The 26,370-nt window shown below is 44.6% G+C and overlaps 1 protein-coding gene across 2 annotated transcripts in view; it reads right to left on the bottom strand.

Annotated features, from left to right (window-relative positions):
• The window catches only part of cntn5 (contactin 5), an 83,595-nt gene that overhangs the window by 8,317 nt on the left and 48,908 nt on the right, over window positions 1–26,370 (bottom strand). For both annotated transcript variants that reach the window (XM_058079845.1, XM_058079846.1), the window contains exons 10-18: window positions 23,639–23,775; window positions 23,418–23,547; window positions 20,392–20,536; window positions 13,993–14,120; window positions 13,553–13,740; window positions 11,904–12,024; window positions 8,654–8,812; window positions 7,513–7,662; window positions 5,169–5,239 (exon numbers count right to left, since the gene is read on the bottom strand). In XM_058079845.1, the coding sequence (XP_057935828.1) occupies window positions 5,169–5,239; window positions 7,513–7,662; window positions 8,654–8,812; window positions 11,904–12,024; window positions 13,553–13,740; window positions 13,993–14,120; window positions 20,392–20,536; window positions 23,418–23,547; window positions 23,639–23,775 (1,229 nt within the window). The remainder of the gene's footprint in view (window positions 1–5,168; window positions 5,240–7,512; window positions 7,663–8,653; window positions 8,813–11,903; window positions 12,025–13,552; window positions 13,741–13,992; window positions 14,121–20,391; window positions 20,537–23,417; window positions 23,548–23,638; window positions 23,776–26,370) is intronic.

Genomic DNA, 26,370 nt, shown 5'->3' with positions numbered 1-26,370 from the left:
AATGGACACAGGAAGTGAGCCGGGTAGAAAATGGAGCCGGGTAGAAAATGGACACAGGAAGTGAGCCGGGTAGAAAATGGACGCAGGAAGTGAGCCGGGTAGAAAATGATGTTGCTGTTTGGTTTTGAGCGGCTTCATTCAGTCATAAATTCCGTCCCTGAATGTGACTTAACGAGCACGTACGGGGTGCATTCATTAACATTTGTCATCCTACCTGGGAATACCTGTCACACCATGTGAAGGGGAATGGGGGGTGGGGGGGGGGGGGGGGGGCAGGCTTGATGGATGTCGCTGCCTCCAAAGCCTTGAGCGAAACGCTCCAACAGTTTTTAACATTTGCAAAATAATCACAGCGCTTTACGGTCGGTGGCGTCCGCCGTTGCAAAGAGTCGATTAGAGGCTGCGTGAGGCGCTGTCACTGTGCCGCTAATGAAAACGTTTTTACTGCCGTCCGTGTTAGGAAAAGATGACAAGCATCCGGGGATGTTCTTTTTGTGTTTCTTCAATATAAGATACAAATCCACTTCCACCAAAGCCTAACCCCCATCTAGTAAGCTACGAGTATTTCCATTCATTCCTTCATGGATTTGGATGTTTAAAATGTATACATTGAAAAAAACCCACATCAGAGCAAAAACATGAATAAACAGGAATCGTTTAGTCCAGCCCCAATAAAGACGCATCCGGACCAGATGCCTGATCCACCTCATCCGGCTCTTCTCAACGGAAGGAAGAGCCTGGCTTCAGGCTGACCGACGCTGGAGTTGTTTGTTAGCATGGTGTGGCCAATGCAGGGTCTTCGTGCCCCCCATGATACATTCATGATGCATTCATGCTGCATGATTTTGTAAAATATATATATAATATATACAATCCTTTAAGCAGCTCATTACCATCCACAGGAAGGCTAATCAATGACACGTTTATTTCTCTGTACTCATACTGTTGTTTTTATTCTTGCCATAATTTATTATTGATTGAGTCTGGCAGGCGTGCAGCTTTAGGGTGTTTATCACTAAATCAGCACATAAACTGATAAAGTATAAAAAAAAGAAAGAATTTTGTTAACTTGGTGCACAAACACTGTGCTAATCGGCCAAACCAGGGTGTCCAAAGTGCGGCCCCAGGGCCACTTGTAGCCCGTCATCAGCATAGAGTCGAAATATTTAAGATGAAAGAAAGAAGTTATGATATGATGATAGACAAGCAAAACAACAAATATATTGAAAAAATAGTTTGAAAAAGTTATGCTATGATAAATTCCAAATATTACAGGAATAAAGTAATAACAAAAAACATTTACAAGAATAAATATAAAACAGCTGTAATTTTATGAAAATAAAGCCAAAATATTACAAGAAAAAAGACACAATCCATTAAGAAAAAAAAAAGATTTTACCAGAATAAACCTGTAATATTACAAAGACAGTAATGTCATTTTTCTGACATTGAGTTTAAATATTATAGGCAAATGATGTTGAAAAATGTCATCATATTATAAGAAACAAACAATACAAAATTAAGTTGGTCTGAATAATAGTAATAGTAATTTAAAGAGAAAACAGTCATAATTTTGGAGAATTATGTGATATTATGGAGGGAAAATCACGGCAGCATGAAGTTAAATATTAAAGACAAAAGATGTTTTTTTATCTTATAACATCATGAGAGACAAAGAAAATTTGCAAATTAGGTTGGGCAGGTTATTATGGGAATAAAGTCATTATAAAGTCACATTGCAAAAGAAAATGTATACAATTTCAGAAAAAATATTTAGAAAATTGAAAAAAATGAAACAATGGGGGAAAAGGAGCATAATGAAGCTGATGTTCATGAAAATAGTAATGATAATATGAATGATGGTAGTTTTTTTCTTGAACTACAGAAGTGTTTGCCCCTTCCATGATTTCTTATATTTTTGCAAGTTTCAATGTTTCAGATGTGTGCAGCTGCGGTATTTATGGATCTGACAAAAGCTACCTAGCTAAGAAGAAGCAATACATAAGCTAGGTGAAAAAACATCTGTGAGTTGAAATATTACATGTGGAGTACCCCAGGGGTCAATACTGGGACCAAAACAAAGGTCAGAGATGAAATGGTCATATTAAAAAGATGGTTTGACGCTAGCTTGCCCTACCAGCGTTTAGATGAAAGCTTTGTAGCTTCTGTGTTGTATTTGAATATGTGGTGATGCGTTTGGGGTCACAGCTGACAAATGTGCTGACAAGGCTGGACCCCCTGGGCCCCTCTGTGTCACACCTAGTGGGTCATGGAGATGTATGGAATAGAAAATTCTGTCCCAGAGGAAGAGTAAGAAGCTAAATAAGAAGTCGTAGCGGCTCCCAATAAATCCATCGTAGATTCATAATTGTGAATTCATCACATTTATTCATCTGTTTGTCATTGCTTCTTTGGGGGCATTTGCACTTTGTACTTTTTAAAGTAACATCATAAAAACAAAAAATATATATATACGTATATATAAGAATATAATATATATAGTATATATTTTTTATATAAGAATCAATATTTCAGGTCCCTAGAGATCCTAGAAGAGCGTGACCAAGAATAAGCAAGAAACGCGTTGGTGAACAGACGTGGAATCAACTTGTGGTTATCAAGTACACCCCGGCCCAACTGCTCCTGGGAGATGGAGCCGTGGACCGGTGGCACACGAAGGAGTGCCGGGGGCCGCCCAGATGGGACGGACGGCTGCTGGCATCCAAAGCACGCCAGGTAGACATCTTGTTGGCCAATGTTCAATTATTCAATATTCATCAACGCAGTACACGACATGACAAGAGCAACCCAGGAAGCCGGAGAGAACACAGGATAGAAAACGTTTTTCGTCTGGAAGCTGTGCAGTGCACTACCTGGCTGCAACCAACAGAGGCGCTGTTGATTCTAAATGTAAAGACCATGTGACGTCATCTGTGGGAAATTGACAGCACACTTCCTGTGTTAGATGTGGGCTTGAAGATTGAAATGTTTACCGTGTAAAATTAGGGGTCAGCCACAGTTTTTCCTCACAAGGGTTGCGGGGGTGCTGGAGCCTATCCCAGCTGTCTTCGGGCGAGAGGCGGGGTACACCCTGGACTGGTGGCCAGCCAATCACAGGGCACATATAGACAAACAAACATTCACACTCACATTCATACCTTTGGACAATTTGGAGTCGCCAATCAACCTAGCATGTTTTTGGAATGTGGGAGGAAACCGGAGTACCCGGAGAAAACCCACGCATGCACGGGAGAACATGTAAACTCCACACAGAGATGGTCTCCTAGCTGTGAGGTCTGCGTGCTAACCAGTTGATCGCCGAGCAGGCCGATAAAAAGGTTTTGTATAATCCAAATACCAAAATATTCCAGTTCCATATTCCAATATTCCAAATATTCATCCTACTTAACGTCATTCACTTACTGAGGAACCATAAATAATAAATGAGGGATTACTGTATTTTAAAAATAAACAATAAACATTAATAAAAATAAACATTATGACTAAAAGTAATTGAGGTACCATGACTGTATTGTGAAATATTGTCTCATATACAACATACCAGTTCCATGAATATAAGTAATTTGTACAGGTAATTAATATTTATTTGGTGGTATTGATTATTTGATGTCAAATGAGCCGCAAGAGCTGTTTTTTATGCTGCTATAAATTCCATTTCTTCTATGGTTATCATCACATGGGGAAATGCAACATTTAACAACGCTGCAAAGCCAGTGTGGAGTCTTAGCTGTGAGTGCTAAGAAATATTAAAGCAGTGATGTGTCTCTAAACACAAGACAAGCTCCTCTTAGTGCCCTCGCTCTACAACCTCCACGCTCCCTCTCAACGCATTTGGGAGAAAATGCTTAGTGTGTGATGGATGGATGGGGGTGGGCATTAAAGGAGGTCTTTTTGCAATCATCTGCTGAGGCTGGTCAGCAGCTGCATGGCCGCCATTAAAGCAGAATGAATGACTAAACACAGCGTGACCTCCTTCCAGCACCTCTTGAGAATGCTGCTGCTTTTCCACGGGGGCGTCCATTAGGGATGCTGAGCCTATCGAGGCTGCGTGATCACGCTCCGTCCCGTTCGTCCACACTGGCGTGGGTCTAAATGGCTGCTCTTAAAAGCCTCATCGGGATGAGAATAGCAGCATCAAATGAGAACACTCCTTTACCTCCTCTCATCATCACTGTATTGAGACAGTCATGTAATGACGCAGCCACGTAATGAGGCAATCACGTAATATGGCAGTCATGTAATGAGACAGCCTTGTAATGAGACAACCGTGTAATGAGACAGCATTGTAATGAGACAGTCATGTAATGACGCAGTCACGTAATGAGACAGTAATGTAATGTTACAGTCATGTAATGTTACAGTCATGTAATGAGACAGCCTTGTAATGAGGCAGTTGTGTAGTGACACAGTCACGTAATGAGACAGTCACGTAATGTTACAGTCATGTAATGAGACAGCCACTTAATGTGACAGTCATGAGCCTTATAATGAGACAGCCGCGTAATGAGACAGCATTGTAATGAGACAGCCTTGTAATGAGGCAGTTGTGTAATGGCAGAGTCACGTAATGAGACAGTCATGTAATGTTACAGTCATGTAATGAGGAAGTCATGTAATGAGGCAAGCATTTAATGAGAGTCATGTCATGAGACAGTCATGTGATGAGACAGTCATGTCATGAGGCAGGCATGCAATGACGCAGTCACGTAATGAGACAGTCATGTAATGAGACAGCCTTCTAATGAGAAAGCCATGTAGTGAGGCAGTCGTGTAATGAGGCAGGCATGTTATGAGACAGTCATGTTATGAGACAGTCATGTGATGAGGAAGTCATGTAATGAGGCAAGCATGTAATGAGAGTGTCACTTAATGAGACAGTCATGTAATGAGGCCGTCATGTAATGAGTCATGTAATGAGTCATGTAATGAGGCAGCCATCTAATGAGAGAGTCAACCAACATGGCCGCCACAGAGGCGTCCAGGGACCAATGAATGTAATGAATGAACGGATGTGACTTTGTTATTCAAACATAATGAGAGTGTAAGAATACTAATAAGAATATTCATGCAAAGGGGATTCATTCTTTCTTTGAAGCTTTACTGTCAGTCAGTGTGACATTTATTTCTGGCGTCGGAATGCCACCTACCTCCCAGGAGATGACCAGCTCGTGCCTGCGGCCATTCCCGCCGCTGACGTTGGCCGGCGCCACTGATGGCACTGAGGAAGGAGAAGGAAGGAACATGAATGCTAACTCAATTCATTGGCTTCCAAAAACAGGAGTGTCCAAACCTTTTCTAGTGAAAAACCAAAGGATGCAACTTTGCTGTTTTGATTGCCACACAGTCAGGAGATAGCAAACATCGGCGTTCGAATTTCCATTTGGGCATCTCTGTGTGGAGATTGCATGTTCTCCCTGTGCGTGTGTGGGTTTTCTCTGGGTACTCTGCTTTCCTCCCGCATTCCAAAAACATGCATTTTAGCTTCATTGGTTGTTTGCTACCCAGTGATTGGCTGGCCGCAGTCCAGGGTGTACCCCACCTTAATGTCAATTCACTCAATGCCCCCCCACCTTGTTAGCTGTCAAGACTCATATACATCCCTAGCATATACATCCACACATAAACATACATAAACATAAAACCCTTAGGCACGTAGAGGTCAGCCCTCCAGAGCTGAACTCCCTTATCCATTTATTTTTTCATCGCATAATACAAAAAAATCCCATCTCATCTCACACACAAGTGGAGTGGGCCGGATCAGGGCGCCTCCTGATCAACTTCTTGCCCCAGAGAGCTGCCAATTCTATCTCTGTGCCAACGTTTGTTCGAGAGCAACAGAAACAGCCTAACCACCCCAAGATCAAACCAGAAGCTGGACAGCTAGCCATGGCCTGGGTTTGGAAGATCCTAGTTGACATTGGCAAGCAACTCATTTTCCCAGACTTTTCTATGATCCCCTTCATTAAAGGTGGCCGACATCATAGAGATCACGGTTCCATGGGAGGATTCCCTTCATTAAAGGTGGCTGACATCATAGAGATCACGGTTCCATGGGAGGATGCCACTGAAGAGAACGAATGATAGAAACTGTGCTACGCAGATCTGGAAGCAGATGCTCAACAACGTGGACAGAGGGCCGAGGTCTATCATCTGAAGTACGATGCAGAGGCTTCCTCCACTATCAGGTTCATGAAAGACCTTGGCATTCATGGACAGCCAATGAGATCGGTCTCTGAAGTGGCTGAAAGAATCAGCCAGTGGCTGTGGATCAAGTGGAAGGGCGGTCTATCAGTGGGCCTATCATCCAACCACCAATGGATGCTGCCCTTATCCAAGGGTGGGGTGTGGAGTGATGGCGGAACAGAACTTTACCGCCAAGCTCACTGTCCCCCCAACATCAACCCCCCACCTTTGAGACACCACTTTACTCATGATTGGGCACCAGACATAAGCTCAGGCTTGATCACCCTGCAGTTGGCCCCCTTTGATGAGGGTGTCTAGCGGTGAAACACCAACTGATTCTAAGGTACACTACCAATACTACTGACACTACTAAATACGTATGTGCTGGCTTGCACCAGGGGCAGATGGCCGGGCGTAGAGCGCTGGGCGGCCAAGAAAAAGAGGTCTGCCTCGGCCGCCAGGGTCCTCGGGTCGGAGGCTGCAGTATTGGCGAGGGCGGTTTGCACCTGCGGGGGCATGTGCCGTAGGAAAAGCGGAGAGGAAATTAGGCTCCTCCGCACCCAACAGGTTCAGCATCATCTCCAATGTGCTCCGACGGCTTACGGTCTCCCAAGCCGGAAATGTCCAGGAGCTGGCGTGCACGCTCTTGCCGAGAGAGCTCAAAAGTCTTCAGCAAGTGCGACTTGAGACCGTCGTACTTCCGCTGAGCCGGTGGGGAGGTGATGAAGTTTACCGCTTTAGCGGCCGTCGAGCTGCTCAACGCCGCAACAACATGGTAGTAGCGAGAGTCGTCGTCATCCATGCCGCGGACGGCGAACTGTGCCTCCGCCTGTGCGAACCACGCCGCCGCTGCTGATTCCCAGAACTCCAGCAATTTTAGGGTGGCGTTTGTAGCCATGTTCGCTGTAGCTCCGAACACTTTGGGACTAGTGTCAGGGTCACCAGTGAAGCGCCGAAGAACTGGAGTCTGAGGCGGAGTGTCGAATTTGGGAGAAAACTTTATATTTCTTGCAAAAATTAACTTGCACTCTTTGCTACGTAAGACATGAAAGCGGCGTCTCTCAACCACAACAGGAAGCGGAAAATCCCCGTCCCTTGTGCCCACCCCTCCGGGTGGCAACCCCTCCCCTATCGATCGTTCAGTGAATTATGTCCTGGTAACCTACCACTACAATATCATGAATAAGATTGTAGAAGACATCTGACATCCAACATCAAGATTGTGGCCCCCAGGTTATTGGGGTTATGGACGTGAATGATGAATAATATGGTAATGTACAATAAGTAGCAGCATTAGCACTGAGGTACCTGATTCTTTCGTCCGGACTCCTCTGGAGGGTGTGCTGGGATCTCCGGTGCCGATGGCGTTGCTCGCCACCACTCGAAACTCGTATTCCACCCAAGGGTTGAGCTGCACCGCCATGGCCGACTCCAGGTCCCCCGCCACCGGCTCTGGGTCTGCCATCGGGCCAACAAGGTTTGCAACTTCAATAAGTTGAAAGGAGGAATGAGACGTAGCACACAAAGCCAAAGCCGATGTTTCCGTTTTTAATCCAGCCTTCTGAGCCGGCAGAACAAAACAACACAAAAGGCAGCGTTAAATATTTCCTGACGCTTTTCTGACTTTGCATATTCTTTACAGCGGGTGGTCACGTCCCGCTTTCATTGTTACTGCTGTGAAAAAAGCCAAAGCCGGTGACACGTGCGCAAAGCCGCTTTGACTCTGTCTTGCACAGAGCTTAGCTTTGGTAAATAAATGACAGGCCCGAGGGCGGACTAACGTGTTTGCGAGTGCCGTTGCTAATCCTTTGAGGCGCGACATGCGAGTTTCTACGCCAGCAACGTGGAGACCATCCTGGCAAATGTTCATCATTCATACGTCATGAGGACCTCCGCAATTACAATGAATAGAGCCAAAGAAAAAACTTGAATTAAAGCAAACAGAGCACGCCGCCATGATGACACGCTCTCTGGACTTTCCTCCCATGTAACGCTAATTGATGCTCTTTGTGTGAAAGTAAGACGCATAGAACTTAGTGCGGCACAAACACATCTTCTAATTGAGGCCAAAAAGGTTAACTTCTAACTAGCAGCATGATCCAACTCTCGTGGGGACATTAAAAATTGACTTTTGCTCCAGTCCAACAACTTCCTTGTGTTCAATCGGCTTCCAATGTGCAAAATAAACCAAATAAACCATATTTCCACTGTATTTCCACCAAGTATTACAGTTTGGAGCAGCTTGCTGAACTAGCCGTCTAGACAATGTAGCAGCCGCTGTGACGCCACGGAGGTCTCTCTTTTCTGTTGTTCCAACATAGTGATGAGGTCATTTTTGTGTCATCTTTGTCATTTTTTAAAATAAGTGTTTATGGGAGCTATATTTAATGTTATGGATATGATGTCATAATTCCCTCACATGGGCCTGATAATTATGGTGCACCCCTACCGGTTTTGACGGTTTGCCAGCCCAAGGAAAAAGGGCTGCGGGCCTGTAAGTGATAGCTGCTGATTGGACTGTGGTTGTCCACGCCACGAGTCCAAGACAGGGTGGCGGTGGTGTCGCTGATTTCCTCCACGATCACCACTCCTGGAGCGCTGGGAGGACCTAGAAGGAGGAATGAAAAAGACAAAGATGAGGTCACACTTCAGCGAATAAGCTAACCTAGCATGATATTAAAATGTAATGCTCGCAACTTTAGCATCACACAGCTACATGCTGTCCTCCTGTCCAACTCCTTCATGTTGCTACTTTGTGATGAATATAAGATTTTTTTCTTTATTAACAGAGTTTTTTGAGAAACTCCATTTATGGAACTGATTTTTTCATGTTTTTTCTTTATAGTTTTTTAGATTTGGAAGCAAAATGTGCTTTGAAATTCAGTTTACTGAAAAATTCTGTTCACTAAACTACAGTTGCTGAACACTCAAATTGACAAAAAAAATCAGCGCAAATCAATAAGACGTTTCAAAATTCATATGTAGACGTCAGACGTCATGATTACGGTTAGGATGTTTTAATTCATCGAATTTTCAGGCCAAAAATTCAGTTCACAAAACTGAAAAGCAAATATTTGGTTCCATCCATGCTGCTTGTCCCAACTCGGGTCGCGGCTATGCTGGAGCCTATCCCGGCTGGCTTTGGGTAATAGAAGAAGAAACGAAGCTTAATGGCATCATGACGTTACACGTCCAAAGTGTCCAGACAGCCTGGAGCCCACGTGGGCACCGTGCTCGCAGCCTGGCAGCCATCAACCACGTTTGTCCAGCAGAATTGGACCAATCTGGCGTCCTGTTCTGTTCATTCACGCTTAGCAAACGTGACAGACGGGATGAGGGTCTGGAGACGGCGTGAAGAGCCTTCTGCTGCCCACATCCTCCGGTTCGACCGCTTGGGCGGAGCTTTGACGTTCTGGTCTTTGGCTGAGTTGTCTGATTTAAAAATGTCGTTTGCAAAAACAGGCCAGCTCTTGTTGGACCGATACGTTTGGGGGGTTTAGGTGTCACGGCGACATGTCGGCGCTCGCTTTGTACCAATAAAAGTGAACATATGTTTCCCTCCATCTTGTTTAGTCACTGCAATCTGCAGGCGCAGGAAAAGCAGAGCACTCCAGGGGGAACAGCTGGCGTTCTCCATGAAAGCCAACCTAGTGTGTCACCCGCCCCCACAAGGTGCCCGATAGAAAGTGACGATAAAAAAAGCACACGGAAATGACGAGGATGAAACTACGGCAAACTGATGAGGAGTCCGTTGATCAGCGTCCACAAAGTCCCGTCATCCGGCAAAACCAAAAGCCAGTTTGCTTCGCAGCAGATGACAGGTCCTGTCGGATCCACTTAAGACAAACTCTCTTCAGGCGGGCGAGGGAGGCTTTCTCGCTGAAATATTCAGAGACAGACTTCACAAAAAGAACATTCGGGGAGCCACGGTCGTCACATGACACCATCTTTTCCACTGCTTGAAACATAACATGACCTTACAGAAATCTACATACTGTATCAGCTTACCATCTCAGGAAACACGAATACTGCAGTACAGTCACCAGCGCATGCATTAGCAGTAATATGCACAGAAAAGGTCAAATATACTGCATGCTTAGTAGAATAAATCATAATATCAACTCATTCAAGAGCTTATCACACAGTATAATACTACTGTACAACCTTATGTCTTGTAAGAATATTTGTTTCTTCTGGTAATATTACACTTCTTGTACTAGTAGTAGTTGTATTTCTCTGTCCTGTGGCCGGTAGTAATTACTACTAAAAGTAGTAATAGTCCTGCTGAGAGCTGGTGTGGCACCTGCATGTGTACTAGTAGTAGTAGTAGTAGTAGTAGGAGTAGTAGTGGTAGTAGTAGTAGTAGTAGTAGTAGTAGTAGTAGTAGCAGTAGAAGCTGATCTCTGATAGTTGTGTACCTGCAGCCAAGGTGTTGTTGCTGGTGTGGGCCTTGCACGCGTACTAGTAGTAGTAGTAAGAGTAGTAGTACTAGTAGTAGGAGTAGGAGTAGTAGTAGTAGTAGAAGCTGACCTCTGATAGTTGTGTATCTGCAGTCAAGGTGTTGTTGCTGGTGTGGGCCTTGCACGTGTACTAGTAGAAGTAGTAGTAGGAGTAGTAGTAGTAGTAGTAGTAGTAGTAGTAGAAGCTGACCTCTGATAGTTGTGTATCTGCAGCCAAGGTGTTGTTGCTGGTGTGGGCCTTGCACATGTACGAGTAGTAGTAGTTGGAGTAGTAGAAGTAGTAATAAGAGTAGAGGTACTAGTAGTAGTAGTTGTACTAGTAGTAGTAGTAGTAGAAGCTGATCTCTGAGTAGTTGTGTATCTGCAACCAATGTGTTGTTGCTGGTGTGGGCCTTGCACATGTACTAGTAGAAGTAGTAGTAGGAGTAGTACTACTAGTAGTAGTAGGAGTAGTAGTACTAGTAGTAGTAGTAGTAGAAGCTGACCTCTGATAGTTGTGTATCTGCAGCCAAGGTGTTGTTGCTGGTGTGGGCCTTGCACGTGTACTAGTAGAAGTAGTAGGAGTAGTAGTACTAATAGTAGTAGTAGTAGTAGAAGCTGACCTCTGACAAGTAGTTGTGCGTCTGCAGTCAAGGTGTTGTTGCTGGTGTGGGACTTGCACATGTACGAGTAGTAGTAGTAGTAGGAGTAGTAGTACTAGTAGTAGTAGTAGTAGTAGTAGTAGTAGTAGAAGCTGACCTCTGATAGTTGTGTATCTGCAGCTAAGGTGTTGTGCTGGTGTGGGCCTTGCACGTGTACTAGTAGAAGTAGTAGTACTAGTAGTAGGAGTAGTAGTACTAGTAGTAGTAGTAGTAGCAGTAGAAGCTGACCTCTGATAGTTGTGTATCTGCAGCTAAGGTGTTGTGCTGGTGTGGGCCTTGCACGTGTACTAGTAGAAGTAGTAGTACTAGTAGTAGGAGTAGTAGTACTAGTAGTAGTAGCAGTAGAAGCTGACCTCTGATAGTTGTGTATCTGCAGCTAAGGTGTTGTGCTGGTGTGGGCCTTGCACGTGTACTAGTAGAAGTAGTAGTACTAGTAGTAGGAGTAGTAGTACTAGTAGTAGTCGCAGTTGAAGCTGACCTCTGATAGTTGTGCGTCTGCAGCCAAGGTGTCTGCGCTGGTGTGGGCCTTGCACATGTACTAGTAGTAGCAGTATGAGTACTAGTAGTAGTAGTAGTAGTAGTAGCAGTAGAAGCTGACCTCTGACGAGTAGTTGTGCATCTGCAGCCAAGGTGTCTGCGCTGGTGTGGGCCTTGCACGTGTACTTGCCGGCATGCTTGAGGAAAATGCTCCTGATCATGAGATCCACGGTGGAGGAGCGCTGCCATGAATAAAGAACAAGTCAGGCATTAAGAGCATGTGGAATTCGCTTTACATGGTGTAGCGGCTCAAGCGGTGGGAAAAGATTCAGCCGCTCGCTGGTTGGCTGCCTCTTTCCTCGGCTGGACGTTTTCTCTGGGAATTGAGAAGCGCCGCAGGCGAGGCGGGGAATCGCCGAGGGCCAGCGAGCGTCTGCTTAGCAAAGAGCCGGGATTAAAATTACAGAGCGTGCCTCCGCCCGGGACCTGCCGGGCTGGCGTACAAACACGCGCCTCTCCTGGGTGGCGAGGCTTCAGGACAGACGTGATGGTGGTGTTATTTAATCATGACTCCGGTTTGTTTCCCATTCGTCTGTTGAGGGCATTATGGCGTCAAACTCATAAATCTGATAACATTAAAAATAGCTCCAATAAACAATAATAAAAAAACCAACGCTCCACTAAAGCAAGATTACCTGTACTGTGCAGGTGGACAAATTAATTGCTCCTTTTTTCTCCTGCCTGTGACGATAACTTCCCCTGAGCTCACTTGGAAGTGCAAAAGATTTGCCAGAGACCTCCGTGGCATCACACCGACTGGGAGGAGAGTGTGCCCGAATACAGTGCACCCTGCTGGGCCACAGCAGGTGGCTCCTCCCCCTCTATACTCTGGTTCTCCTGACAGTAGTCATGTGGTATTAGTAATAGTAGTAGTGATGTTTTATTAGCACTAATCAACAGGCACACTTGGTCACATCCTGATTTGTTCCATCCTTGTTACCTCCAGGTGTACACAAAGTACACGTACATCTACATTTAAAAAGTACTTTAAAAAAGTCATCAGTTACCATTACTGCCGCTTGTGAAGAGCAGGAAGTTATTGGTATCAGTATATTAGTAAATATATCGTATCATCTCTATTTATTAGAAAACAAATAACAAAAATAACATTTAAAACTGTAATCCTAAAAGACTAAAAATCATAGAAAATAATTAAAAGGGTAAAAAGATGTTGATGTAAAACATGGCAAATGTTTATTTAACATTTAGTGTTTTTTGGCCTTGCATGGCAGATTTGACGTGAGCTTTGTGTTCCTGTGTTTCCTGAATATTTCTCATTTTATATTTTGGCGCCTTTACTTCCTGCTGCGTAGAGGCGAGCCCTGCTGGTTGGAAGTGTTACTTTGTATTCTATCGTATGTTTGTCTTCTCTTTGGGTTCTTGTGCTTGCCATTTTGCATTCCGCTCCGCTCTGCTCCTGCATGTGCTTTTCCTTTTTGGCCACGTTTGCGTTTTCCTTCACCTTCCACGGTGATTCTATTTTAGCCCCGAGCTGAGTTCCCTTGCCAGCCGTTGTATTTTTGTACTTTGTGACCTGTATGTTTGTGAGTCCTCCCTGTTTGTTCATTAAGACTCTGCCTGGGCTTGTCATCCTGTCCTTGAATCCCGGGATCACGTAACGCTCAAAGAGCAACAGGGAGCAATAAATATTAGCGACAATGAAGACAATGCTGAAGGTGATATGGTACGACAACAAATAAGAATGCTTACTTTAGCTCGGACCGTCTGGATGTACTCAAAGTGTCCACCGGCCTGCTGGAAGCTGATTGGCTTGTGGTTGAAGAGCCACTGGAAGGTCACGTCCAGCGAGGTGTCGTGCGTGGCCTTGCAGCTCAGCACCACGCTCTCGCCCACCGTCACCTCCACACGGCTCGGGCTGAGCTCCACACGCATGGCCTCTGCAAGCACAAAGCTGCTGCACTGTCACCTCAGGATAACCCCACCCCGCGCCGCACTGTGGAGGTGGTGGCCGAAGGAGCAAATGACACTGATTTTCACTCATTTGCCCTGCAGCTTGTTGCTAGGCAGATTTCGCAGGGCTGGATCAAGACCGCCCCATTGACAAAAGTCATGCAAGGTTTTATGCTCTTAAGGTGGTACAATTGACATTTCCTTCTCTAAAGTAGCACAGTGAAGGCATCGTCACTTACCTTTCACCCACAGCGTGGCCGTCATCTCCGCCCAGCCCAGCTGGTTCTCCGCCCGGCACACGTAGTCGCCTTCGTCGGCTCGGCTGGCATTGGCGATCCTGAGAGTGTTGTTCCTCAGCAGCATCAGCCTGCAAAACACAAACACAGCCTGAGTTTGGAATAGGAACCTTTGGAATGCTACCCAGGTATGTCCTTTTTGGCAGCCATTTTATTCTTTTGGATGAAAAGCTTCCTGTTTTAGTCAGTTTCAGTTAAAAAAAAGACAATACAAAAATTACAATTTTTTAATATTAATAAGTATTGGAAATGGGATGAGGAAAAAAAACAGATCATAAAATTACTCTCTTTAAGGACACAGGGCCGCACGGTGGTAAGTGGTTAGCATGTTGGTCACACAGTCAGGACATTGGGAAGACCTGGGTTCAAATCTTCCTGTGCGTGCGTGGGTTTTCTCCGGGTACTCCAGTTTCTTCCCACATTCCAAAAACATTCATGTTAGCTTCATTGGTGACTCCAAATTGTCCATAGGATGGACGGATACAAAATCAGTGGTGCCTTGGTTAGCGTCATGTATCTATTCAGAAGGGCCAACTCAAACCAAAGCAGACTCTAACCAAAGCAAATTTTCCCATATAAAATAATGTCAATCCATACATGCATTTTCTATACCGCTTATCCTCACTAGGGTCGCGGGCATGCTAGAGCCTATCCCAATCGAATCCAAAGACACTAATTATAGTGTTACAAGCAGAAAATGATACAAAAGGAAATGACAAATGAATGAACTCGTGGCACTCGATCACGCGCAAGTATCACAAGATTTCGTCTTGTGAACGTGATGCAAGATGGAGGTGTAAAACAAACCAGACGGGATTTTGGACGCTAAAGAAGCTTACAAACGCAAGCCAAGGCAAAATTTGGATGTTAACTGAAAAACACATTAACCAGGGCGCAGGTTCATCAAGGTACAAGAATACCCACACAATAGGCAGCAATGTCATGTATTTTAAACGTCTGATAGACCGGGACCTGCACTGGTCTGTTGGCAGGGTGAAACCAGGCCACGAGAAACCTTCAGGTGTAAAGATAAAATTAAAATACACTTTAGAAAATTTACATTTGTAAATAACTACTAGTGTTGGCAAAATGGACCATTATTTTATATGAAAATTATATAGTTAGAAATCCCATACTTTTTTGCATGTTTGTGTTGTTTGTTGTGAGCGGCAACCCGTCCCACTTTGACAGTCCTTGAACGCACCATGTCTCCTGCTGCACAAATTACTATGCTGTATTTTTAGCCTTTTGCTTTCACCCCCCAAATGCTGATACTACGTGGGGACGCATAAAGCTAATACTGGATGACCCTACTGAGTGCTAATGTACATATTTGTTCAGTGGACACAGACCACCCACGACCATTTTTATCTGCTCTCGTCTTGTCAACAAAAGCTTCCACACGACTTGTCATGTTATCGTCATCAAAGAGCCATGTTTAGCTCATCACCGTTTCGTTTTTGTGGGACACGTCATCTGTTCCTGACGGTTACATTAAACACAGCAGCGGGCTAATCCAACATTGGGCTTGTGATTCACCGCATTCCTTCTCTGCATCGCCAAATAGGAGAACCTTTGAGGAAAAATGCAGAGTAAAATAAAATATCCTACAGGCAGATTTTAACAACCAACGTTGTATTAATCTTTGGTTTTAGTTGTAGGATTATTAGTTGTCTAACGGGACACCTTCTCTGTCTGCTCTCGTCTTGTCAACAAAAGCTTCCACATGACTTGTCATGTTGTCGTCATCAAAGAGCCATGTTTAGCTCGTCACCGTTTCGTTTTTGTGGGACATGTCATCTGTTCCTGACGGTTACATTAAACACAGCAGCAGGCTAATCCAGCACTGTGCTTGTGATCCACCGCATTCCTTCACTGCATTGCCAAATAGGAGAACCTGTGAGGAAAAATGCACGGTAAAATAAAATATCCTACTGCCAGATTTTAACAACCAACGTTAATATTAATCATATTAACAGTGATTGGATGTTTACTGAGGGAGGTGAGGGAGGGTGAAGAAAAATGTAGCACAGCCATGGAGATGAGCGATGAGTGGAGCAGAGTTTTCACTTCTAAAATGTTGATTTGGGGGACAAGCCGTTTATTTAGGGGGAGCGTTTCATGATGTCATGTTGATATGCAGATAGCGCGGGATGCCACGCTAACAAGCTAGCAGGGAAGCCGTTTTACCAGATTGGCTTTTAAGGTCATGAAAGCGGTTGGTTTTATACGACGTAAAGACAAACGTTAGAGAAGTGCAGTGGTGAATCCGCATGACAAGGCAAAGCAAAAACTGGCAGAAGCGAGACGAGCCTTTCATCTCCGCTGTTCCTCCCGGACACACGGGTGTAATAGACGGGAAAGCAAACAGAGGAACATGGCAGGACAAGGAAGCAGCCGCTGAAGGACGCTAGAAGAGAAAGCTTGCAAGGTATTCATTCCTGAATACTGTTTGGCATTTAAATGGACATCATGCAAGAGGTGATGGAAATTGGCAACGAAGAAGCCAGGAAGGCGTGACCGAGCCTTCACACACAACTCAGAGGCAATCTACAGCCAGGAGACATTTTTCAAATTAGGGCGGAAATTCACATCCCGCAAGGACGCCGACACACAGAGGACAAGGCAGGGACTTCCATGCTACGCAGGACATGCTAATGGACAGGCAGGATATTTAAAGCAACCTATTTGAAGGAGATGATGAATACCAGTCTTATTTCCATACAACACCCGCAACAACTCACTGGCGGGCGGGCGCTGCATTTGCTAGCCGGGCCTTCAGAGGGGCCTTAAGTCACCCGTCGTAGCACCGCTATCACGTCACAGTGATTGTGGTGCTATGTAAAGCAGCAAAAAGATACAACAAGGTAGTGATGCGAAATACCTTTGATTTTGTTTTAAGCTCAGGCTGGTATTAGCGATACCGATCTTATACTTTTAAAAATATTATTTTATAAATTACCAGACATTTTATTAATTTTATTAATTTTATTAATTTTATTAATTTTATTAATTTTATTTTATTTATGTATTTATTTATTTTGTTATTTTAATTAATTAAAAAATTATTACTTTATATACATAATTGATGTAGATATATGAATAATTTCATAATTAATTACAGTTTCTGTCTTTTAATCCTGAAGTTGTAACTAAAGTAAAGTAATGTACTGTAGCACAAAATGGTATTTGAAACAAAGAATGAAATCCATGAAAATTAATGATAAATTATGAAGCACTACTTTAAGAATGAAAACTGTGTTGACAATTCACATATTTACAATCAGCCAGCGTTTCAACAGACAAGGTTTTAGACAAACACAACCTCAAATGTATCAAAAGTATCCATATGTTGAGCATGATGAGCTGGCATCGCAAGTATCGATATTTCAGTATTGATCTGCACATCACTCCAAAAAGACGACAAGGTGTAGCCTTACAGAATTGGGGATGAAGGAAACGCAACAAACCCACCCTTGACCCTTTCTCTTCCAATACATCCTGGATAAACAACTCCAAACCGCTACACTACAACATCATCTGGAGCACCTTCAGCTCATAACATACTTCACACTCACCGCTAAGCACTGGTCTGAGAGATGTTTCCTGAAATCTGATTGGACAAGCCAGCCAGGAAGCTACTACATTACCATGGAACATAAGATGTACACATGGCCCGGTGCCTCTTTTGGCCAGCAGAGAAGACCTTGCTAGCCCTGCTTTGCTGCACACCACTAGAAGAACTACTTTGGGTTCCCCCATCACGTTCCCCTCGTCCGCCAAGGCGGCAGACACATGCTTGTGTGTTTTAAGAGACAAAAGGCTTCAACATTAGCGGAAATCCATGCTAATTACGCGCCTTCATTAAGTCAGACCAGCTGTCAATGGCAGATAAACGACGAGCCCTTTCGATTTCTTCCAAAACCACGTCCTTCCATCCATAAAGTCTCCGCTGGACAAAGGCTCATGTCACAAAATCTTTGCCCGGCATCGCCTGGGTCAGCGCCTGAAAAGTTGCTTTGTTTTCCAGATAGAAATCAGCTTTTATCTCCGACTGGATCACCCACGACCTTTTCAACATGCACCGTCTGACGCGCTATTGATTTTGTCCCAGCAAAGTGACGGGAGCACGTCGGGGTCGTCCTTGGTCTGCATGGACAACTTTGGACAACAACGTGATTCTGAACGCAGTCTTCAACATCTCTTAATATTGTACGAGTGTTACTTCATGTCTGTAGGGCTCTAATAACGTTAAAAACATTATCTCTAATGTGTATGTCTCATTTACGCTCACAATGTCTACCATATTGGCTAATAGGAGTGGAAAGGGGCTTATAGGGGTGTTACCTCATGTCTGCAGGGCTCTAATAACATTAAAATCATTATCTCTGACTTATATGTCTCATTTCTTCTGACAATGTCTACTATATTGGATAATAGGAGTGTAAAGGTGCTTATAGGGGTGTTACTTCATGTCTGTAGGGCTCTAATAACATTAAAATCATTGTCTCTGACTTATAGGTCTCATTTCTTCTCACAATGTCTACTATATTGGGTAATAAGAGTGTAAAGGTGCCTATAGGGGTGTTACTTCACGTCTGCAGGGCTCTAATAACGTTAAAAAGCATTATCTCTAACTTACTGTATATGTCTCATTTCCTTCGACAATGTCTACTTTATTGGGTAATAGGAGTGTAAAGGTGCCTATAGGGGTGTTACTTCATGTGTGAAGGGCTCTAATAACATTAAAAAGCATTATCTCAGACTTATGTGTCTCATTTCCTCTGACAATGTCTACTATATTGGGTAATAGAAGTATGTATACTTGTGGTAACGATCAGAGGGCTGCCTGTAACTGTGAAAGCATATTCATAAGCCTTATGATATCATGATACATTTGACTTTGGATTGCTTTCCTGACGAATGAATGAATGAATAATGAATTCAAGGTGCAAATGTGAGCATACAACTATGGTATACTTACAACAGTACTCTTAGTGTGTATTGTTCATACAGCAACACATGATGTGTTTTTGATTTCTAAGTTGGGATTTGAGGTGATGCTAATTAATGGAGAACACTGTTATTGCTGGCTGCACAGTGTATAGTGGTCAGCGCGCAGGCCACACAGCTAGGAGACCTGAGTTCGATTCCACCCTCGGCCATCTCAGTGTGGAGTTTGCATGTTCTCCCCGTGCATGCGTGGGTTTTCTCCGGGTACTCCGGTTTCCTCCCACATTCCAAAAACATACTAGGTTAATTGGCGACTCCAAATTGTCCATAGGTATGAATGTGAGTGTGAATGGTTGTTTGTCTATATGTGCCCTATACGGGCCACCAGTCCAGGGTGGACCGCCTCTCGCCCGAAGACAGCTGGCATAGGCTCCAGCATCCCAGCGACCCTCGTGAGGATAAGCGGTCGAAACTGAATGAACGTTATTGCAGACAAAGAGCAGAAAATGCCAGCAGGAAATCATCAGATCGTCTGCAGAGACCCCTTTGCCGGTATTTTAAGGGGGATTTTTTGCTCCCTAAACACTTGACTTTATCTGACGTCAGATAAAAGGCCGATCGCAGGTAGGACTTTCTGCGGCTGCCACCGTGTAAAAATAAGATTTGCAGCTTTGACGAATGCCTCGGAGGCTTTATCGGGTTCACGCCAGCCCCCATCATTAATCATCATTTTAGGGCTGCACACTCGCAGAAGCCAAAGCCATCCTTCAGCGGCGCCCAGTCCAAAGAACAGCCCTATTCTCCTTTCCGTCTGTGCAGGATGAAATATTCCTCCATGAAAATGACCACATCAAGCTGGCTGGTTGCGGAGAGGCCACAATCCCAGGATTTGGTGGAATGTTGACGCCCAAACAAAAGGTCCTGTTCGCTCGCTCGTGAACGACGCGCCGCGCTGATGGATGGTTTCAGCGGCGACGTCGCTCACTTTGATTGACGGGGCCCGGCGCCTCCGGTCCACCTCTGGGCCGCTGGTGAAGGATGCCGCCTCAAAGTGCACGACAGTTCCGCATGCACGCCGCGTCCAGGAAGCAACGACGGCTCCGGTCTCCAAAGATCTTCTACTCGCAAAGATGTTTTATTTTGCACTGACACTGCATTTCAGTCATGCTAATAAAAATGTCTTCCAATGAGAGCACAGCGCCTCCAGAGGCCCAGAGCTTTAAAAAATAAGCAAATAAAAACATACCGCAGGGCAAGAGACAAACTTTTCATGGCTTTATGAATATTTCACACAGAAAAGTCAACTATACTTTTTATACTTGGAATATTCTAAACAAGCTTTAAGGCTCATTATCTTTCTGTTTATCATGTGGATTAACAATGATTTACCTTTTACTGGGCTGGACCCTCCTGTCTCCTCGCCTCCACGTGATCCGAGGCTTGGGCGATGCTTGAGGTTTGCACTCGATGGAAACGTCCTTACCAAGCGTGGCGATGACTCGCACAGGGTTGGGGATGAAGACGGGCGCTGACGCTGTGCAAACAAACAACTCTATTATTATATATACAGTATACAGTATATACAGTACATACTATGTAGTTACGCTCCTGATCAACATGCTAGGAGAAGTTTCCCTGTTGGATCTGAAGGAGGTTTATGAGAAGACTTTGCAAAAAGAAGAAAAACGTTATTCATTGGTCTCCTTTATTGGTCTACTTCTGACTCTTATGGACCATACTGCATCTTCCTCTCATCTACATCCAATGGAGGACATTTGGAGATGGATTTACAAAAATGGACATGAACCCCGGACCGTGAAGCCATCTTGAACACCTGGAGGAACATTCCCATAGCCTGCTGGAAACACTGGCATCAAGCCCAAAGCCATTCTCCACCTCATGAACAAGAATGGCACAGCTACTCTTCACCACTCCTTTTAATAGTTTTTATTAGAAAAAGTGCTGATCAGATGATGAATATTTGACTTTAATGCCGGTTTGCAATAAATCACTTATCCAAAATGTTTTGCTTTGAACCTCCATAAGTTGCGGAATGTACATTCTTGGAGATTACTGGACTCATTTGATGACATATTTGAAGTAGACATTTAATTATACGACATATGGATGCTTAGTTCAGATAGCTTGTTATTTTCATCATCAGAAATGAGATCAATAAAAGGACCAATGTTTCATGACTGTGAAGGCAGAATAAAACATGTCTGATGGAAGACAAGAAGAAGTGATAATGAGACTGCAGAGCAAATAAAAAGTCATAATTAGCAAGCAGCAGCTGCGTTACACATCAAGACCACAAGGCTTTGTCAGACAGGATTATTCAAATGCTGAGTGATGCCACGGACGTGACATCATCCGCCATGACAGTCCAAGCCCATTTGGACCTCTAGGCTGCCCCCTTTCCCTGCAACGCTGCAGCCTTCCGGGGGCCGGGTGGCGGATGCTACCTCCAGCTCAGTGGGGTTTTTCCTTTCACAAGAGTGGCGTCGCCCGCCCACCAGTCGCATCCTGCAGCCTCTCTGCAGAAATGGATTTGGGCCAAGATTCTACGGAGCGCTGGGAGGCAACCGCTGCCCCCGAGTCATCGCTCATCTGCGTGCCGTTATTAGCCGTGTAATCTGTCCTGATGCTGCTTGCTAGTGGAGCACATCGCAGGCTGACCCTGGGGACACATACTGGGACTGGGAAGGCCCAGTGCGAGGGAGCGTGGGGGGGGGGGGGGGGGGACTCATCGGCTGCAAAATACCTTCTTCAGCACATGCTGAACTTTGAAAGTTCTGAAGTTCTACCTTCTGGACAGTGTGACACATCTAATTTTAGTCCCCAATAGTCCAAATAATCCCACATACCTAGCCCACGTGGGCACCTCCTGACCTTACCAGTCCAGAATTCTTCGCCAACTATTACATCACCCAACTGCACAACATTATAAAACTACACATGGCGGAACTACACAACGTGATGGAAGTACACTAATTGAAGAAGACAACCCAATGAAACTACAAAACATGATGGGAGTACACAACATGATGGGAGGACACAACATGATGGGAGGACACAACATGATGGGAGGACACAACATGATGGAAGATAACACATGACGCAACCACACAAAATGATGGAACTACACAACATGATGGAAGTTAACACATGACGCAACCACACAACGTGATGGAAGTACACAACATGATGGAAGTACACAACATGATGGGAGGACACAACATGATGGAAGTACACAACATGGTGGAACTAAAGTAGTAGTAAAGTAGCAGGAGTGAGTGTACTTGGGTTTAGAATGAGGATTGTGTGCAGTAAAGTGACATTATTATGAATAAGTGAGAGGAGCGATGTCATGTATGATGTGATACATTTTGCTTGTAGGCAGGTAAGTGTGCTTGTACATTGTGGACTTTGACACTGTGGTTTATTTGGATGAAATGGTAATATACACAGTGGTGGTTATCATGAATAACTGGTGGGAGGAATGATTGCATTCATGGTGTTTGTGTCACATGCATGAGGGAGTGCATCTCGAAATATGTGGATGATTTGGAGTCATTCTGGATGAAATGGTAATATACACAGTGGTGGCTATCATGAATAACTGGTGGGAGGAATGAATTCTATACAGTAAGACAGCTATGCATGTGCATGTGCTCATGCATGAGTAACACTTCCTCGACCTTTTCCAGATGTATGTCTGGACATTTCCACGATGCAAAGTGGTGATTATCATGAATAACTGGTGGGAGGAGCCATCCCGTTGATTATGTAACATCTCCAGGTTGGGCGCTAGTGAGCGTGCTCAACTGCTCATGCATGAGCAACTGTGCCAGTACAAATAGTGCCCTCATCATACTAAAAACACATGTTTGACACGTACCTGCTTTGCACTTAGCAGTTAACATTTAGGAAGAAAACAACGGGAAAGGTTTTCCAAATGCCAGAAATTCCCCTTGAGAAAGGGCATGCCATGCTGACAGTAAATCAGAGTGTCCCTCAGGGGAAGGCAGAAGGGGATGGGTGTCCCAGCTGAGTCTCAGTATAGAAGATGACAAGGAGAAAAGGCTGCCTCTTGAGGGGGAAGAGCAGAGGATCCAGCCTTAGAGTCGCACGCGGACGCATGGTCTCGTGCTGGTGGACGTCCAAAAGCCACATCAGCTGATGCTTTTATGGCAAAACTCACAGAGTTAATGGACGCTTTGATCCCATCCAAGCTTTCTTTTAGCTTCCATTAGCGCTGATCTATACCTGCAAGTCAGCCTGGCAATAACATGTCTGCAATATAGCATGAGCTCATCAGGTAATGAGATATTAGGTTTGTGAGTAGAAGAAGAACCCAGTCAGCGGTGTGTTCAGGTCATCTGCCGTTTGTATCATAAAACGATGGTTCATACCTAAAATCTTGAGCTCAGCGTTGGAGTAAACGGCGCCGTATTTGTTTTCGGCCATGCACTGGTACATTCCCGAGTCCACAGGCTGCAGCTTGTGAATGGTCAGCTCGCCGTTCAGTATCTCTACTCGACCCTGCAACACACCACAGTGGACGCGGTGCTTATGGTGTTGATGATGATGATGGTGGTTTTCAGCACATGAAGGAAGGTTAAGACGCTCATACCTGCGATGTCAAGGGCACGCCATTGCGCAACCAGCGATAGGTGGGGCGGGGCCTCCCTGTGGCCTTGCACTCCCACTGCAGCTTCTCCCCGCTGTCCATGTGCGTGTCGTTAATCATCCTCACCCACTGGGGGAGCGCTGGACACAAAGCAGCACAACACTCTAACACCCATGCACCTTCACGTGCTGCATGCCTGCTGCAAGGCTGCACCTCTCATCATCACCTACTGTACATTATCATTACTATCATACATTCTCATTATTATCATACATTATCATTATCATACAATATAATTATTATCATTCACTGTCATTATTATCATACATTATCAATATCATACAATATAATTATCATACACTATCATTATCATCATACACTATCATTATTATCATTATCAAATGCATTATCATTATTGTCAGTATTACATACATTGTCATTATTATTCATTCATTTTCTACCGCTTATCCTCACAAGGGTTGTGGGCGTGCTGGAGCCTATCCCAGCTGTCTTCGGGCGAGAGGCGGGGTACACCCTGGACTGGTCACCAGCCAATCACAGGGCACATATAGACAAACAACCATTCACACTCACATTCATACCTATGGACAATTTGGAGTCACCAATTAACCTAGCATGTTTTTGGAATGTGGGAGGAAACCAGAATACCCGGATAAAACCCATGCATGCACTGGGAGAACATGCAAAGGGTGGAATCGAACTCGGGTCTCTTAGCTGTGTGGCCTGCTCGCTAACCCCTTGGTCGCTGTGCAGCCCTGTCATTATTATTATCCTTACAATTAGGAGTGGCCAATGAAGCTAACATGCATGTTTTTAGAATGGGGGAGGGTGAATGTAACTGGAAAAAAAACACGCATGCACGGAGAGAACATGTATACTCCACACAGAGATGCCAAGCGGAGAATCCAAACCAGGTCTTCCCCATCTCCTGACTGTGTGGCTCAAATGCGAACCACTCGCCACCATGTAACCATACACATTATTTTCATTATCACATACGTATATATTATCATTATTATCTTTAACACATCATTATCACACACTAGCATTATCAGACACTATCATTATTATCATTATCTACACAAGATGGAACAAGACAACATGTTAGCTCTATATCCAGTTTCTCATGCAGCTAGCAAGCTGTGAGTGTTCCCGCCATGATGATTGCAGGTGCTGCGAATGGTTAGCGTGCAGGCCACGCAGTTCGATTTCCACTCAGGCATGTTTGCATGTTCTCCCCGTGTGTGGGTTTTCACCTGGTACTCGGGTTTCCTCCCACATTCCAAAAACATGAATGGCGACCAGTCCAGGGTGTACCCTGCCTCTCGCCCAAAGACAGCTGGGATAGACTCCAGCATATGGATGGATGAATGCAGGTGGGATGTGACAAACATCCTCTTTCTTCCTCTCCCTCTTCAGGGTTCTATTGTGGTACTATGAGATTAGAAGATTTACAAGGGAATATTAATCAGGCACCATGTTCCTTTTAAACAACTATTTTAATCCTTCAAGGCCCTTTTCCTTGGTTGTGAGTTATGTTAATAAGGCAAAGGAGGACGTTGGGCTGTGGAAATGAAAGGAATGCAAATGAATGGAAAGAATGAAATGTCATTACCAAGCCAACCTGGTTAATCACTACATTTGCCTTCTGCTCCGTATAGACGTCATTGTGATTTCTTTTACTTCCACGGCCATTTGATTGTTTGCATTGTGCTGTCATGTGACGGTCGCCCTCACCGTGATGCCTACAACCATCAGCTGACCTCCACGAGGTGACCTAACGTCATCAAGCGAGGCTGCCGCTTTGTCAGTGGAAGCGTGTCCCGCCAGGCTGCAGCGCTGCATGAAGTTGGCCTTGCACATTCATTGTGCACGGCAGAGTGCAAGAGGGCTGATTTCTTTACTTTTGCATCCAATTGAAAGTGCTTATTGGTGCATTTTCCCAGCAAAAGTTCAACCGCAATGTAAGCTCCGCATCCTAAATGAGATTTTGCAGTGAATAATACCCCTGGATTGTTGGGTTTGTCATTTTAAAGTCATTTTACCCAGGAAAGGCTACCGTGCATAACATAATGGCTCATGACATCAGAGATATTTCTATGTATACTGATGTATGGTACGTTCAAAGCAGACCTATTATACTCATTTTCAGGCTTTTGTATAGAGTTATGGACTCCTATAGAGCAGCTACACACCATAACCTGCACAGAAAGCTTTCTAGATTTTCCAGACTCAAGCGTTTTTTCCTTGGGTTTCCTGCCTCCCGCCGAAACGGTCTGTGTAATTTACTCCCTCCCGGCCCTCTTCCAGGCATGCCTTCCGCCAAGCCGACTATGCTGTGATTGGTCACACTCGCCGTATGCGTACTCCATAATGCGACACACATTTTTGTCCAATTAATTACATGAAATAAACACATTGGTGCTTACAGTTTGCTCTTCTGACTCTTCAACATGACCAATGTTGACAAACATTTCCCGGGAGCCATTGCCCGACATTCTAACACGGTGAACAGAGGGAAGCGGGGGGGGGGGGGGGGTGCTGGGCATGCCCATATCAGGACGTCAACAAAAAGAAGAAGAGCATAGTATGTCCCCTTTCAAGGTTGGCTTTGGGATTTATGACAGGGTTGACCCTGGAACAGATGAATTCAGTTTTATCATTTTTGGAAATGCGCAGTCACTTCGACTCCTTCTTGAATATGATATGTACTG

The sequence above is a fragment of the Doryrhamphus excisus genome, chromosome 8 (assembly GCF_030265055.1).
Source record: "Doryrhamphus excisus isolate RoL2022-K1 chromosome 8, RoL_Dexc_1.0, whole genome shotgun sequence".
Classification (NCBI taxonomy): Eukaryota; Metazoa; Chordata; class Actinopteri; order Syngnathiformes; family Syngnathidae; genus Doryrhamphus; species Doryrhamphus excisus.
The sequence above is the reverse complement of the archived record's forward strand: the minus strand, read 5'-3'. Positions and strand labels throughout refer to the sequence as shown.